Below are 16853 nucleotides of genomic sequence, written 5' to 3'. Positions count from 1 at the left end.
TGGGATCTCCCAGGCAATTCCCATGCTTAATATGTGTTGAAATGTATGTTCTAAACCTAACCAATGGCACACTCAGAAGAAAGGCTTGAGGGACAAATCTCAAGAAGTGGGTGTTTGCTCGGTGACCCTAGCGATGTACTTGAAGATACTCATTTCTTTAACTCCCCTTAGAGCACTATTTATTAACAGTCTCGCGGAGACAGAGGTAGTTTTACATGATGCTCTTTGCAGGAATGCCCCAAGTTCACGAGTGGATGTTTACTCACTTATGAATGTGGTCTACAGACTTCATGCCAGGACAACTGATTGCATTCTTAAACTTACCTTGCAAAATCCATCTACCTTCTTTGAAGGACACAGTTAACGCAGAGGCCGGCTTTGTACCGCGTTTGAGGATGGTATTGTTTTGGCTGAAATTGATGTAAATTATCTGCCCGAGTTTTTACATTTAACTGCAAGACCTTAAGAGCAGTCAACAAGAGCATTATTACTTGATCTAGTTTTTTGATGAGGTCCGTCAACTAGGCCAATGACGAAGGTGACCCCTTAAGTTTAGAATCTCCATGAAATAATCTAAAACAAAAGGCTATTTGTGCGTGCTCCCAGTTACTGGGGTCACGGTAGTATCAGGAACTGGGTAATAACGGGGCTTATTCCAAGGGACTCGAAATCAAGACATAACACAGGTAAACATGGGCTACTACTTCTTGTCTTTTCAGCCTTTTCAAGGATCCCTTAGCCAGTTTTTTCAGGGAGGGTATATTTTACTCCAGTCCAGGGAGGTGAGGGCAGTTTGTGGAACTATCGTAAATGTGTCACAACTGGATGCACAAATAATTGGGAATAGCATAAAATCATATATATGTGCCTCAAATCTGCTTTATATTGCTTATGTTCTGGAATTCACAAAACTTAGAGATGTGCCCCTGTAGAAACTGGGACTTTCAAATTTTCCTAAATGTATCCTGCCAGCCCGGCCCCTATGACTGCAAAATATCTACAGTGTTAAACCTCGGGTCATAGGGTTTTCATGAATCCTGGTGTGCTTGTTTAAATGTGCTCTTTCCTCTTCCATGTGAATCAGTCCCATCTGCAGCAATGCCTTCGGTTAAAATAGGGATGTGACCTACCCTTTTTCTCACACGCACTGCACCACTTCCGCCTTCTTCTGGTCGACGTGTTTAACATTACACATGTAATTACAGTGGGACGCTTCGGGTTATCTCAGAACTACCAATGGGCACTACCCTACGAACACTCATCTTCTCGTACCAGAACGCGTACTACAGAGGAAAATCTGGCCACCTGATGGAGTGCCCATTTGAGTAAGTACCACCTGATGCCCTAAGCATACATAAAACATACATAAATAATGATGAAAGCGGATTCGTCAGCACAGATAAACTTACTTCAAGTGTCACAAGGGTGCAAAAAAATATTTAAACATTTGGTGCATGGTGACTACAGGAAAGAACAGGTACAAATATGATATCAAGTGATTGACAGGCTTGTGTTCCAAGCTCTTTTTTCACTAAGAGCATCTACACACTCAACAGGTCTTGCATTCCCCCCACTCAACAAACACAGATCTCACACGTTGCTTATGTTGGTCCTACCAACCTCATACATACCTGGAAAGGTGTGTGCCACTTGTTCGAAGTGGGTGTCAGCCGCGCTCCAACGCTTGTACAGGTCAGCCAGGCTGATCTCCAGCTGGAAGTAATCACGGAGGATCTCCACCTCCATCTTGAGATCTTCGCCTACTCCAAAGAACTCTTCTTCTGGCTCCTCCTTGAGAATGGTCGCTGTTTCTTTCTTCTCTTCTTTTACTGTGGTCTGGCAGGGGTTCTCAACTTTTATCTCATTCCAGTCTGGGGCAGTCTTTGCACTGGTTTTTGGCTGATTCCTTTTTGCTGTGGGTTTTTTACAAGTCGAAAAAAGCTCCTCTTTTTTAAGGGCTTTTTCATCATTGCTGTAGCGTCTGTACCAGATGCGGTCGTCTGTTTGGGTGATGGTCCAGACGCGGCCTGCCAAAACACCAGTCCAGTGTCCAGGATGGACTTCTGACCACCTAGCAATGCAAACAAATTAGAACAGTGAAACATGCAAAGTGAGTTTTCATCACATTTTAAAATAGCTTTCAATTTCTCTATTGTGCATCTCCTGAAAAAACAATCTCACTATTCATACAATGAACAAGAAAATAGAACACTTGCAATAAACCTTCCTGTTTAAAACCCTTTCTATCTGGCCTTCAGATCACTTAATCTGTGAACCAAGGCACCGATGCATTGTTGTGCCCACCCAAGTCTCACATAAATACAAAAAGGAGATTGGTGAACTGCATGAACATATAGGGGGTAGGGGATCTTCAAAAAATATTTCACTGGAGCCTGCAGTATTGCCCATAAGTACGCATATGTTCATATACTGTATGTATGCAGTATTTCTATTGTGAGGAACAAACCAAAAGGCAATGGAGTGCTGCATAGGGCCAAACACAAGATTAAAGTCAAGGATTGATACGAGAGCTGTGGATAACTTTCTCATAAACTGAAGCAATGTTAGGTCAGTCCTCATGGAGACAGGGATGCTGTTCCACATCCTTGGCGCATAGAGGGCCTAGCGAGTATCACGTGTGCTCAAGTCAGTTTCGGTTCTACCCTCTTACACAGATCATATAAACTCTCTGTTTAATCAAGAATTTAGCAACTGAATGACCTTAGCATAACATTATTATTTGTAGAGAAAAGCCAGGCACATTCACTTCTTTTGCAATTAGGAATCTCGGATTTCTCCTCATCTCTTCTTAGATTAAGGGGGAACGAGGTACGGTTAGCTCAAATCATAGGGATAAATCTTACTTTTTTCATACTTACCCAAATCTTTTTATTGAAGGAGATGCAGATTTACAATTAATATAAAGGCATATAAGGGATGTTTATTTATTTATTTTTTATCTACGCTTAGGACATACAGCTAATGATCTGTCAAAAAGCCTTGATGTCCACGCCTCGCCTACCTTTAATTGTCCCCTGGCATCTGCTTAGCTGTGGGTGCACAGAAGATTTTTGTGAAAAAATAAATGTCGACAAAACAGGATTATCAATAAAATCAACAGTAGAAGTGCATCTTTCCAACAGCCTCAAACTTTGGCCAGCCTCAACGAACCCTCGCTTAAAAATCTCCAAGTAGGTTGAAAATGTTGGATTGTTTACCAAATTAAAACTCTCTCTTGAGACTCCTCCTTGCACTCCTTTTCTCGCTCTTACCCCAATGGGCTGATTTGCATAAACAAATGCAGTGAATTCTGTTGCTGAAATATCCAACTGACAAATTCAGAAATCTCTGCATGTTGGTTCTTAACTACTTAGGTGCAATGTTTTCTTTCCCAAACGAATAAAAATTACTTCATAAAAACTGCATGTCCTTCTGCAAACAGCTTAAATCAAGGCTGGAAACAAAGAGAGGGCCCTAAGTGATAAATATATACTAGTACTTGGACCATCAATAATAATATCGCTATAATTTAGCTACAGATGTATTTCTTTCACAATACCTTATTTTTGCAACAGTTGCACCACCTTGGTGTGGTAAAATTAATCCATCTCATTTGTCATAAATGCCAAAAACATGTGAAATATTTTTTACTTTGATCTTTTAATGACAAGTTCAAAATAATGAATTGCATAAAATTATACTAACGCTCCTCATTTTCAATCTGGGTCAGAGCAACTCAACATTTAAACTACTATCTTTCACTCCTTGTATAAATAATTCAGAGCTGTTACACATGATTTCTGTCTCCAACATAACACCCAGTGGCAGTTTAAACAAAAATAGAAGAATAACTAGAGGATTCAATGTACTATGAAAAATTTAATCAGGATCCCTTCTTCAAGGTTAGACATCAAATTATCACGATTACAGAGGAAGCATTAGAGTACGGCTGAATTCGCAACAGAGAGTTTGATTTCCTTAATAAGTAGGACCCCATGCGCCTGTCATAGCTATACTCCCAAAACTGTTCCAAACGTGCACAAAATCCAAGACGATTCCCCAAGGAGGCTCATTATTTCTGGGTGTGTAATTCTATTGGAACCACTTTTGTAATATGTAGACTTTTTTCTGAAATCTTTTGAGGCAAATATCTGAGCATACATTAGGAACTGCGTAGATTTCATCTATCCAGTCCAATTCCAAAACAGACATGTTGGTGAATTTTGATATCGAAGACCTGTATAGCAATATCCTGGAAAAAGATGCTTTGAAACTCATAGAAGATGTTCTGAACAAAAGAGACATTGTAAATGATATCCCTCACAATATTTGTCGAAAGTAGTATCATTATTCCTCATGAAGAGTTTTTTCAAGTTTAAATCAGGCGCTTCTCCTGATAAAAGGAACAGCAATGGGTTGCCGCTTTGCCCCTCAGAAAGCCAATCTATATAGGTTCTATTTTGAAGGCAAATTGATCTATAATATTGTCAATTCTGTCACGTTATCAGCTAAATCTCTGTTCATAATCATAGATGATGTGTTCTTGATCTGAGGACGCTCAGTCAATTCCCACTAAGAATTCCACAGGTGGCTGAACAATATATTTACAGACCTAAACTTTGCAAACAATCTTGAAACATCTCAATTTCATTTTTTAGATCTATGGACTTGCACCTGTCAATTGAACAATCTGAGGGGGCTACTTATAAAAGGAGATCAGAAGATGATCCGTCCAGGTCGGGGGAAATTACAAATGTGTTAATAGACTTCTTAACAGCACAATTAAGGTCTGGGCTGTGGCCAATTATGTGTGTCAGAGAGGAGGCATTCTGTTTAAGTCCTAAAAAGGGAAAGATAATTTTCTAGTTTTGTAAAGTTAGAGTTGGTGTAGGCTGCAGCGTGAAAATTTAAATTGCCCAGGATTGTAAACAGGGTGGTAGATAGAGCTATTTCTCCTACAAGTTCAGTGAATGTATCAGGTCATTCATTCATTCCATCTGGGCGTGCCTACAGTTGGAGAGGGAAAATACATTATACACAAAATGGTTTCAGGGACAATATAAGAGACTGTGAAGAACAGGTGGAGAGTTGGTTGGTTTAAAAATAACAGCGACTCCATTCCCTTCCTTGCTTGCCCTATTACTATATGGAACGCTACAGCTAGCAGTAACAATTAGGGGTAGATGTTTCAGTTAGCCATAACACTGTGGCAAACAGGAAGTCCAAGTCATAGTTCAAACGTTATTCTGTAAAGTTCCCAGTAATGTTTGGGGAGAGAACCAGCGCTGAGAAGCCCACCCTTGAATGTAGAATGGTCATCACTAGTATTCACAAGCGTATGGGGACACCGTTCAAAGTCAGCACCGAGCCATGGAACCTTCTTGACAAAGTACGCAATAATGTGAGTAGCACTTCCTGCTAGCGTCAAGGTTCCAGTGAGTTGTAAGAACTCCCCGGGTGCGATGAGATAAAAAGTATTGTTATTCAATGTGAAGACCGGGTGCAGAATGGAGCAGATGGGGTTGCCTTTGGCATGTCACGGGAGGACCCAAACAGCAGCTGCGTTTAAGGAGGAGCCTGCGGCCTTGCTCAAGGGGGAGGGAATACAAGAAAAAAAGTAGAACATGATCCTGCGCTGCTACCAACATGGCCCCTGGTACTAAAAACTGAAGGAGGACTACAAGTATCAGGTACGTTGTAGCCATACCCTGGTGAAAGAATACCCAACTAGCCAGGCCTCAACAAAACCACTGAGGGGCAGAGAGGTTATGATCATAATATTCCATATTGACAAACATATAGTAATTTGCAAACCATGCAACATTTCACAGTTACACTCTCTGGTTTATTTTGCACATGCACCTGTGATAATCTAACGTATTCATCTCTTCTGCACTTAGGGGCTGATTTGGAGTTTGGTGGAGACAACGGAGACGCTCTCTGCCAAATTCTAAACCAGGCCTAAAGTGCTGAAGTGATGAAAACTTTAGATTATCACGGGTCCACTCTACAGTGATGGAGCCTGCTCCTTCTCCGTCGCTGATATACTCCTCCGACAGAGTAAGGGTATCAGAGGTTTGGTTATTCAACCAACAGCCCGATTTAGAGTGGGCGGTCGAATGGCCAGTGTTTACCATCCCTTGCCACCGCCGTGAAAAGCCTGGTGGCAAGGGACACTAAAAACTTTTAAATGACCACCATACCACGGGACAAACCTCCCATGGTATGGGGGTCATTGGGTTTTGTTTTTTTCAAAAACAAAATCCTGCTTTGGCATAAGGGGTCTTGGGTTTCTTGTGTTCCTGTTCAAGGAGGACTTGGTCTGGCAGTTCGGGTGGACTGTTCCCAGTGGAGCAGGGTCAAGACTGATTTGCCTATGGCTGGTCCAAACTGAGGTGGTGTGGTATGCAAAATAAGGATGGGCTGGGATACGCCTGAGTAATTACCAGTGGCTGAGATTAACTCAAGCACTGCATACATCACTTCTTTTTATATAGTTTTGAGGCACAGTACAGTGTGCACCGCAACCCCCAATGCATTAACAAAGTATGGGACCTCTTGTTACATGGCTACCCCCTCCGATTCACCGAGAGGATGGAGGCTGGCCATGTAGATACCACCAGTGTTATACAAAATTAACCACAAGGTCCGTCTCCTCATTGAAGTTCCCTTTCCTCTTCAGTGTGGTAAACTACATCATGGAAGGGTAAGAGGGCAGAGCCTAGAGTGAGGGCTGCCTTTATGTGTTTGCGGGGTTAATGCTTGACGTGTGATTTTGGTCAGGTGAATGCTATTTCCTTGTTACTTCCCGTTCTGAATTTTCCGTAACATGGGCGAAGACCTCGGCCTGTGGTACAGAAGATCTTTGCTGCAGAGATCTCTGCATATAGAAGTTTATTAGTAATCCAATCGAACTACCTGTATCTTTACCTTATATTTTCAGTCAAAAGAGTCTGCATCGCCCCTTGTGTAAGAGAGTGGAGACACCTAAATAGAACAGCTGAGTGGAGATTTACACCTGGAGTTGGTGAGTCCCATCCTGGTGGAGATCTCCATGCAAGCATAGAAGGGAATCTCTTGTGGGTGGAAACCTTCACAAGTAGTTTTCCTTTGTGAATTAAACCGATGAACTTTCTTTTACAAAGGGCAGATGCAAGTGTGGTGTCAGGACTGAGAAGGGAACTGTTCACCTCCATATTTCATGGGAGTGCAGGGGAACATGTTTACCTATCTGTAAAGATATGTTGCGGGTGTACTGACGAGTGATAATTAACAAGCACCTACGCACAATTTGCTTCTACATACTTTGTCTGTTATGGGGACAATGCTCAGACCTGGTGGGTGGCATGGCAATCTAGGATTCATAGGGATTTCTATGCGTTCTCATGTGAATGCCCTCGAAAGTTGCAAATCTTTGAAAACCGCAAGAAGGAACAAAGATAAATAAACCCCCCTTTCAGATATTTAATTGTAAATCAGTCTTAAGGAAATTTAACTTTCGCTCAAATATCAATTTACATAACATATCTAAATTTACCACTTCTGTAGATTGCAAATTATCTCCTTCTACGAATTAAACAAAAGGACATTTTCAAACAAGCCTACTAACCGAAAGGACTGCCCACAGGACAGGACAAAGTCTAATCGAAGCTCTGAAGGCAGGCATGGGAAGCTGCACCATGACGCTGGAGAGGAGGCGAGGGTGGCGTGATGCTGCATGACGCCAGGACCTGAGGAAACAGAGGAAGAGAATTAGCTAGAACTCTTTGACTAGCCTTTGGTGTCACAAAGTGTCTAATTCTGACACGGTACAATTGAAATAAGTCATATGAGCAAGTTTCCCTAACAATAAAACATTTCTAGCTGTTGCGTCAAGAACCTTCAATTCTGATAAGGACATGGAGGTGCGGATTATGTGTATCTAACTTTGCTGCGATAAAACACAATTGCCAATGAAAAATCAAAACACTTCAGTACTACATTTCCCATGACCATCTTCCACCTCGTCATGCATAAATGAACCGATCAGGCCTCACGTGGTCCCTTAAGTCTGAATGTAATCATAGGACCCGTCTCCTTCTTGCAAACGCAGCATCAATAGAACACACAGTAGTCTCCCTGTGAATAAATGTCAACTGGAAATCTAAACTGCAGTAGGAATCCTTGATCTGCCTCCCAACAGCCATTCGGCAAGCATGATAAACAATATCCTTCTCCAGAAAGGGACCTCAACAAATACCATTCAGTTTTGTTTCTTGTCGTTAGGTGAAACCATAAAGAAACATACATGCAACCATGGCTATGACCCATTTTATAAATCCAGTATATAAATAGTCAAATAAAATACATGGTTAGTACTAAATGAGAAATCACAAAGTAAACACCTGGGTGGGATAATCCCCACCACTGTGTCCTTAAAGGAAGTGAAAATTCTTGATGCAACAGCAGGAATTGTTTTATTCTGTCAGGATGGAGGCTCAGCCTATGCTTGTTTAAAGCTGACCCCCAACAACAGAAGCAACATCCATAATTGGTTGATAATAAGAAGTACTAAAAGTAGATTCAGATTACCAGTCGGCAGCTCTCATGATATCCCCTAGGCATGAACCGAAGCAGTAAGGTTTAGAAGCCATGGACCCTCTCGTGGAATGAGCTCCAAAGAGTAACAGATCAAAAGCTGCTTCGCCTAATAGCCAGCAGACCCACCTGGCCAGTGTGGCTGACTAGACGAGCCTGGAAGTTTATTTCAAAGCAATAGATCTGGGATCTAGCGGCTGGAACACGGGCTTTAGGTGCATCACCAGGTTGCGGCCTTTGGAATAAGTGTGACTATAAGGGGCAACGCCCCACCGTTAGATCCCAGACCAGAGGCTAACCACCTTTGTTCGCAAGGCCTCCCCCAGAATTACTCAGGTAGGCCCCACATATATATATATTTGTTTGGGCACTTTTCCTTCTGTTGAGCATATTGTTTCCCTCTTCATTCATAGGGATCCCTGACCCTGATAAATGCCCCAGACCTTTTGGCTCTTAATGTAGGCAGAAACATGTTGGCCCCCAATCTTTAGACCCCTTGAGTCATAATCCTCAACGGAGTCTTCACCCCTGTTTTTATTCTTACCTACAAACACCTACATTAAAAAGTCTTTAAACGAAACAGGTGATTTATAAGGTAATTTTATTATTCACAACCTTTATCTGGATCCCTTGTATTATCCAGCTAGATTAAATTTCAGCACTCCCTCTGCAGTTCTTTTAACAACGAGGTTGAGTCCGCCCAGTTAGTATCATCCTCTTATCGACCTCTAAGCCAGACCACACTGTGACAAAAAATGAATAGCCACTGACAACGTAGTCTCTCGAAGATCTACACCCTACTCATCACAGCACCTAACCCATCTTCTCCAAGCTGAAGCATCTCTTTTATGGGTATTGGCTGACCAAGACTGCTGGATGTAGAACTTAGGTTGTGGCAAAATACCTGGCACTTCCCAACATCTCCTATAACTGTCTAAGTCATAAGGGGGGCTCGGGCCCCACACGACCAATGGATGAGGAAGACCAAGTGGGGGTCCGTTAGAAGGTCCCAGAAGTGAAGAACCGTTATCGAGGCAATCGCAAAACAGGTGTAACAATACTGGGAACCAAGGCTGTGATCGCCAAATCGGAGTCTCCAGAATCAAATCCACCTTCTGACGACATACCTGAGACAGCACCCTCTGGATCATTACAAACGCGGGAAGCCCCTATTGCAGATTACTCGCCTATTCTCTGAGAAAGAAATCCATGGATTAGGCCATATGATCTGGTCTACCAATGAAGAAACTGCTCTTCTGAGCATTCAGTCGAGAGATCTGTCGAACAAGGGATCCAAATGCAATTCAGGACAAGACTTGGGGATTCCAATCAGCAGTTACTGTTGAGGTTACTTATTAATATTTCAAAGGAAGGTTTAGGCTTGTGAAAGGGGTTATTTTTATAGGTCGGAATTACAGTTTAGAACTGTCACAAGCATGCTACCTGTGGGCAACTACCCAGCTGTGTATGATGGTAGACTCTCATGTACAGTCTACACACGCATGTGCACACGTGTTCACGTGTAACCTGCCCACTGCCCCTTACCCTAGCTGCGCAGCCGTGTATTAAAAGGGGGGTACAGACTGTAAACATGCTCAGTGCAATTACCATGAATTTACCATGAGTGAGACTCAGTGAGACTCATCCACAGTAAGGGCCGGATTTAGAGCTTGACGTAGGGCGGTACTCAGTCATAATCGTAATGGATATCCTGTCCGTTGTATTACGATCCAATAATAGCCTATGGAGATCATAATTATGGTGGACAGGATATCCATGATGTTTGTGACGGAGCAATCCGTCCGCCAAACACTAACTTAGGCCCTAGATGTCCCAAAACCGGGTGATCAAAATCAAAACAATTCATGGTGGACTAAATGGTTGTAACCGATCTGCAACAGTTATGTTACTGGCATTCGTAGAGCACCTTCATCCACTGTTAGGGAACCGTCGCACATTTTTCATGTGGGTGCGCTTTCCTTTGGAAATGAAAGAGCCTCCATTTGCTAGCACGAGCACAGCCTTGCAAGTCTGGCAGCTAAAGGAGGATGAAGAAGGTAAGTTATGGGGTAATGGATCGGTTGGGACGTAGAGTGATCACTATGTCATTTACATGTGAAAATGTCTTATTGTTACATTCAGCAAACATGTTGTTTTGTTGATATATATTGATATCTTTGCAAACTGAATATGGCTTTATTACAGAGTTAAGAAATAAAAATGGAAACATACTGGAAATTAGTGAGTAATGGAGAAAATCTCAAAATGAACTAATGATTACTGAGTAATGAGGAACATTCAAACCCCCCGCAGATTGATGTGCAACTGATGGCACAAATCTGAACCTGCAGGACAGTATTAATTATTCACATATGCCGGGCATTCTTGGCACAGTGGTGCCCACTCCTGTGTAAAGCTTGCACTGGCATAATGGCAGTAATTCTTGACCGATTGTAGGCACGCTTGCAACAATGGTACTCACCCTTGTTTTAATGGTTGCAAGGGCGTAATGTTAATTCTTCATACTGTGGGCATTCTTGATACAATGGTGCCAAAACCTGGTGTAAAGATTCACTGCAACAATAATAGAAATTATTGCATTTTTATAACACTTTTACTACTACTGTGTGAGCCCTCAGGCTGTAAGATTGGTGTAGCCTGTTTGCCTGCAGCCAGGCACCCACTCATTAATCTATTCATGCATTCACCAATTCATTCAGTCAACCAACGCACCTATTCGATAACTGATCTATGAACTCACCCAATACTAATCCACACCCTTACTGATTCACCAGTTCATCCGTCCAAGCACTCTTATCTATCCAACAATTGTCTTATAACATTCACCCACACACCCAGCCACAAAACCACACACAAACATGGCAATTAAACAGGAATCACTTTCACTTAAAAAACAGTCAAGCCAATTGGCTTTGAAAATGAATGTTTCAACTTTCTACTCTGGTAGCCTCTCAATGAATATGATTAAAGAATGTAAAGCAGTGATACAAATGTGTAGCAGCTCCATTAGCATCCCCGCCATCAGCTGTTAGAAGGTCATGTCTGCTTGTATTCCTGCATGACCTGAGAGATGTTGGGTAATAAACAAGCATCTTCCTGCTCAAAGGCTGAACAGAACAAGCTATGTGGGTGAATGTGTGACAGAACAACTAGGTCCTAAACAACTACAGCCTAAACCACTACTGCTAAACAACTAAAAAGTCTCTACAACTAAGTACTGAACAACTACTGTCTAAACAACAATTGTGCCTGAATAACAATTGCCTGAACAACTAATTTTAAGGTAAGGTTTTCTTTTTGGTTTTTAACCAACTTATAAATATATATATATATATATATATATATATATATATATATATATATATATATATATATATATATATATATATATATATATTCTAAACAACTTATATATATTAAAATATGTATATATATGTATATGTGTGTGTATATATATATATATATATATATATATATATATATATATATATATATATATATATATATATGCAACTAATAAACCATAATATGAACCTGTCAGTTTTGATCAATGTAACAGGATCAATATGGCTCAATCTGTACCATTGTGCACACATTTTCTTGAATTTTCCTGGAAGGGGGGGGTCCTACACCCATGTACAAAACTAACCTTTCCTTTCGACACAATTTTGATTAATGCTCCCTCCTTCATGTGTTTTACAATGCACCATTTTCCTTAACGATACTTACGGAGAAATCATAAGATCTTGTTTGATCAATGTTTCTGATTCGGTGTACTCTGAAATGCGTCTTTCAACACACTTTGAATCAGAGCTGCTAACGGAAGAGAAAAACACAGGTCTTTCTCAGGCATCCCATAGTCCCTTCCTTCCGTCACCAATGTAATTTAGTCCCTGATTCTTTTTGTATAGCTTTTCTGCTGCTTAAAGTTGTCATCTACTCTGGTAGCTGTCTTCGGACCCACCTTCTCCCCACTGCCAAGTAAACTGAAACAGTCTCCACCCACACTCATTTCTAATTCATCTCCTCTTCATGACGCAGGCTATGGCCTCTTGTCATTAAAGTACACCTATAGCACATCCTAGGTGTGGTCCAGTGTCACATTTCCACATACTGGCTTTCCTCTCTTCTCCATTACCTCAAAGGAGGCATCTCCTCCTCTATTTATGGACTACGTGACACCTAAAGCTGCAACCTGTTCAAGTTACTGCCTCTGGGCCCTCATCTGTATTGCCCCCTTTTCAACTGAAGGAATCATCACCTGACCCGTCAGCGCCTCTCCACGCATTTCTTTACAACACATACCGTATACTGTTAGGGTGGCCACCTGTCTATTAAATACATTAACCATCCATCATTTCAGACAAATGTACACTGACAGTAAACTATTGTATTACGTCCAGTGCATAATTTCAAAGCAACTTCATAACACCCAATCATCTGGCTGAACGCATCATCCAAAGACAGCGATGTGTGTGTGCTAACCTGGGATTGTCTTATATGTCGCACAGCCAAGTCTAGGAATCGCAAGCAGTTTGCTCTTCACTCACTGGTGCACACTTGGATAACTTCAAGGTATCCTAGTCTGCCTTTGGCCGCTCTCGGTTTTTGGGCAATGGACCGACAATGTGATGACCACTGGGATCAGACCCGCAACCAGAAAAGTGATCGGTGACACACATGGTATGGCCCGTCTGCCACAAGCCTCACCAGCAGTGTGCCTTTTTAACTGTTTGGTGTGTCAAGCTAAGCTCAGAATACTGCACAGAAACATTTGTTTTTAATGCGGAGAGGAAGAAGCTACCTCTGTTTCTCACTCAACAACCTCTCAGGCACAAGCTGCATAAAATAGAGCAGGTTGGAGAGCACAGTGAAGAAGTAGTAAACTGGTGTCAACAAGAATGTGAAGTTAGTACACAGCAGACATAGTGGCATGCTTCTGCCCGACCATTCCCGCCCATAATCTGTCCTCCTTCTTCCTCCTGACCTCCCATCACTCATGTTGGGACCTAATCAAAAATTGCATTTAATAGTATGTAAATAGTAACTTCAACTACTCATATACCGCAAAATACCATTCACAAATTAATATGTGGAGACATCTTCTTTTCCTCCTCAGATGTCTGTTAAATTGACCTTTGTACTAGATTTTGACCCTGTAGCCTGAATTTTAATCACTGCCCAGGATTTGGCTCGATGCTAACTTGCCACTCTAATCTAGGAGCCCAAAGTTAGTGGAATTTCTTGTTAAAAACGATGTCATGTGTTAGCCTAGGATTTTTTAACTGAAGATAACAGGTTTTAGTTTTGTGTTCTTAAAAAGGGCCATGTCATGCATTACATCTAAGTTCCTTTGTGACTGAAGATATATTCTGTTTTGATTGAATAGAAGTATTGGTGGGAATCATAAATTAAGTTATTAAATAAATTATAGGAGTTTAAAAAGTAAAAGGTGATAGAACTGTGTATTCGTGCAATGATTTATGAAGTGTACGGAGGAATTAGAAGCACAATGGGAAAATGTTGTGTTTGAATGCGTGGGCCTGAATGTCAGAAGCCTTGCCATGTAGCAAATGGTGATTAGCAAGAGAAGACCAAGCAAGGATAGGTTGTTAGTGACAGAATGGTCTTCAAAGAGGAAGGCCATGCTTATTTCCATGCACTGTCTTAAAGGATCATTGGTCACTGTAGCATGAGGTGCTATATATTTTGTAATCCTGAGCAACAAATTTGACAGTCAAACGTGCAGAGTTGTGTTCATTTATATAAACCTCAATACCATTATGTCTATACTTCTGGGTTTCATACTTGTAGCCTTCACAGTGTGAAAACATTATGTTAGGCATTTTGTCCTGGTGGGTACTCCTGGGATTTAAAATACAAGTCCCATTTCTAAGGAGCTGGTCCAGTGAGCATGCATAGTAGCATTACAACCAAGGGTGTGTGAAATTCATGTAATTTGTATTTGTGTAGTTACACTACATTTCAGGAAAAATATGTATGCTTAATTACACAAAATGCGGAACCGGCATTTGGAGCTATATTTTAACACAAAATGTGTACCTGCATCCAATTTGGAAACGAAGATGCATTTAAACAAAAAAAATGCCCCAAAAGAGGGAGTGACTCAAACAGGAGACGCGTAAGCTCTGGTCATTCATTTTGTTTGTGTGTGCTAACATTACGTTTTTTTCCAAGAATTTAAGTTACAGAAATTATACGTAGTTACGTCAGCGTAATAGAAATTTCATCTGGGCCTAATTACGACACTGCATATTCTCACTTCCACGGGTACTTCTCTGCAGCACCGCTGCATCATCCTGCTTCACGCAGAACAGGAGGGGGGCTAGCAGGACCGTTCGCCCTCATGCCCATTGATTTCAACACCTGCTGCTTGGTGGTGAGTAGGATTGCCACATGGATATATTTTTTTTTAACAGCATGACCATTATTTTAATGCTGTGGCTGATACAAAAATTAGGAAAATCACCTAAAGTCTGTAATTCTTCCTCTTCTCGGTATTTAAAACAGCAAATATATACAGCTCTGCCAAGTTTCCCAGGTCCATGTGTGATGTGCTGCTGCAGCAGAGGTGTTTCCCTGTGAATTCGAAATATGAAAAACTATTTGTGTGGGCCCTTGAACCCTGTTAAAATGCGAAGCATGTTAGAAGAGTAGGAGCCGCGTGTACTAAAGCATTTCCGATAGACACAGAAGGGGTAAAACCCCTAGATTCTCATTTGTCCCTGCTGGAGGCTGCCATGTTGGTGCCTTGGGATGACGTCCGACCTAAGATGGCCGCTTGCGCGCGAGTCCCGTTCTCGCGCTTCTCGAAGATTCTTCTCCACCCTGGACTACTCTCGCGAGCCCATCCACTTACAAGGGGAGTCCTGCTGCACGCGACCGCCGCAGCCCCGACGGAGCGCGTGCTGCTGGCGATCAGCGGTCCCTTTCGGCAGCGGGCTTGGGCATGGCAGCAGGCGCCAGGCGGAGCGGAGCATTGAAAGAGAAGACGGACAGCTGCGTAGAAGCCTGTTCTTACTAGCGAAATTTGCTTCCCATGGTTGAGTTTTACGAGAGGGAGGGGCAGTCTAACAACGGCGGAGTAAATAGTATTTTTAAAAAGGAAAACAAAGAACTGTGGACTTCAATATCGTCCCACGTTCTCTAATTACAGTTGAACCTTAAAGGACACACATGCAGTCACAGATAAATTAACTTGCTATATGAATCATACACATATACGTCAGCTCCATTTTCCTATTCTGATGTCAATTTCTGCGTTATTTCATGTCTCGCTACTTGAAAGCGAACATCAGTCTACCTTTCAAGATGGCCGCATGGTGGCACATGCGTCACATGCGTCACAGAGTCTGCGCCGAAACCTGTATGCCCCATATGGATGGAAGACAGACTGCCACGTCCACTCATATTCCTGTTTCGGGGGCCGCCATGTTGGAATGATTACATTGTAGGTGTAGGTGGGGGGGGCGGCACCTTACAGTAGAACCGAGAGGAAGAATGAACTATTTATAATACGTCCCTTTTAAAGAAAATGGCATGATTTAAAAGTATTAACTGTTGGAAAAGTGCACTTCAAGTAGTAGCAATGCAATACCACGTTCATTATTTTATTTACTTGTAAATCGTTACACGTATCACATTTTATAAGATCCTGCCATAAGAAGATTTGTGAGAGGATGTGGTGTAGCAGCTGGAGCTGGGAGACCCAGGTTAGAGTCTCAGCAGCGGCTCAACATCCTGTGTTTCTTGGCAAATCACCCCAATCTCCCTGTGTTGAAAAGTGAAAATGAACACCCCTTGTGCAATGTAACTGGTGATTATGTAAAGTGCTCCAATACGTCTGGGCAAAGTTTGCTGTATTTAAAACTGCTGCAAAAAATTTAGGACCTCATTTACAAGTGGCCTGTGCATGGCTTTACATGGCCTTGTAGATATGGCCCCCTTTCCTGCATTAATCTGCGTGAAAAGGGTATTCCATTGGTGTTGCTGTGCGTGTTCCCACACAAGACCCATGGAATCTGACGCATTCCCAGATTTACAAGTTTTCATAAACCTGGGAATACATCAGTTTCCTACACCACCCCAGGGGTGGTGTAAGGGTGGCACAACAGGAAGAAATAGCATTAGTTGTCCCCGCAGCACATACACGAGGAAAACACCTCCCGTGACTGTTTTTGTGCAGGAAGGTATTCCTTCCTGCACAAAAACAATAATCTCCACAACACAGGCAA

The 16853-nt window shown here is 42.0% G+C and overlaps 1 protein-coding gene across 3 annotated transcripts in view; it reads right to left on the bottom strand.

The window, feature by feature from the left end:
• OGG1 (8-oxoguanine DNA glycosylase) overlaps positions 1–15603 on the bottom strand; it is a 46148-nt gene extending 30545 nt beyond the window's left edge. Inside the window, exons 1-4 of one of the 3 annotated variants that reach the window (XM_069206144.1) lie at positions 15479–15585; positions 11060–11151; positions 7610–7730; positions 1632–2071 (exon numbers count right to left, since the gene is read on the bottom strand). In XM_069206144.1, the coding sequence (XP_069062245.1) occupies positions 1632–2071; positions 7610–7719 (550 nt within the window). In that variant the 5' untranslated portion in view covers positions 7720–7730; positions 11060–11151; positions 15479–15585. Of the gene's footprint in view, positions 1–1631; positions 2072–7609; positions 7731–11059; positions 11152–15088; positions 15434–15478 lie in introns of those variants that run through there. The other 2 variants (XM_069206146.1, XM_069206143.1) reach the window with 2 other exon arrangements.
• Positions 15604–16853: the final 1250 nt, after the last annotated feature.

The sequence above is a fragment of the Pleurodeles waltl genome, chromosome 9, assembly GCF_031143425.1.
Source record: "Pleurodeles waltl isolate 20211129_DDA chromosome 9, aPleWal1.hap1.20221129, whole genome shotgun sequence".
NCBI lineage: Eukaryota > Metazoa > Chordata > Amphibia > Caudata > Salamandridae > Pleurodeles > Pleurodeles waltl.
This window is presented reverse-complemented; position numbering and strand designations above follow the sequence as displayed.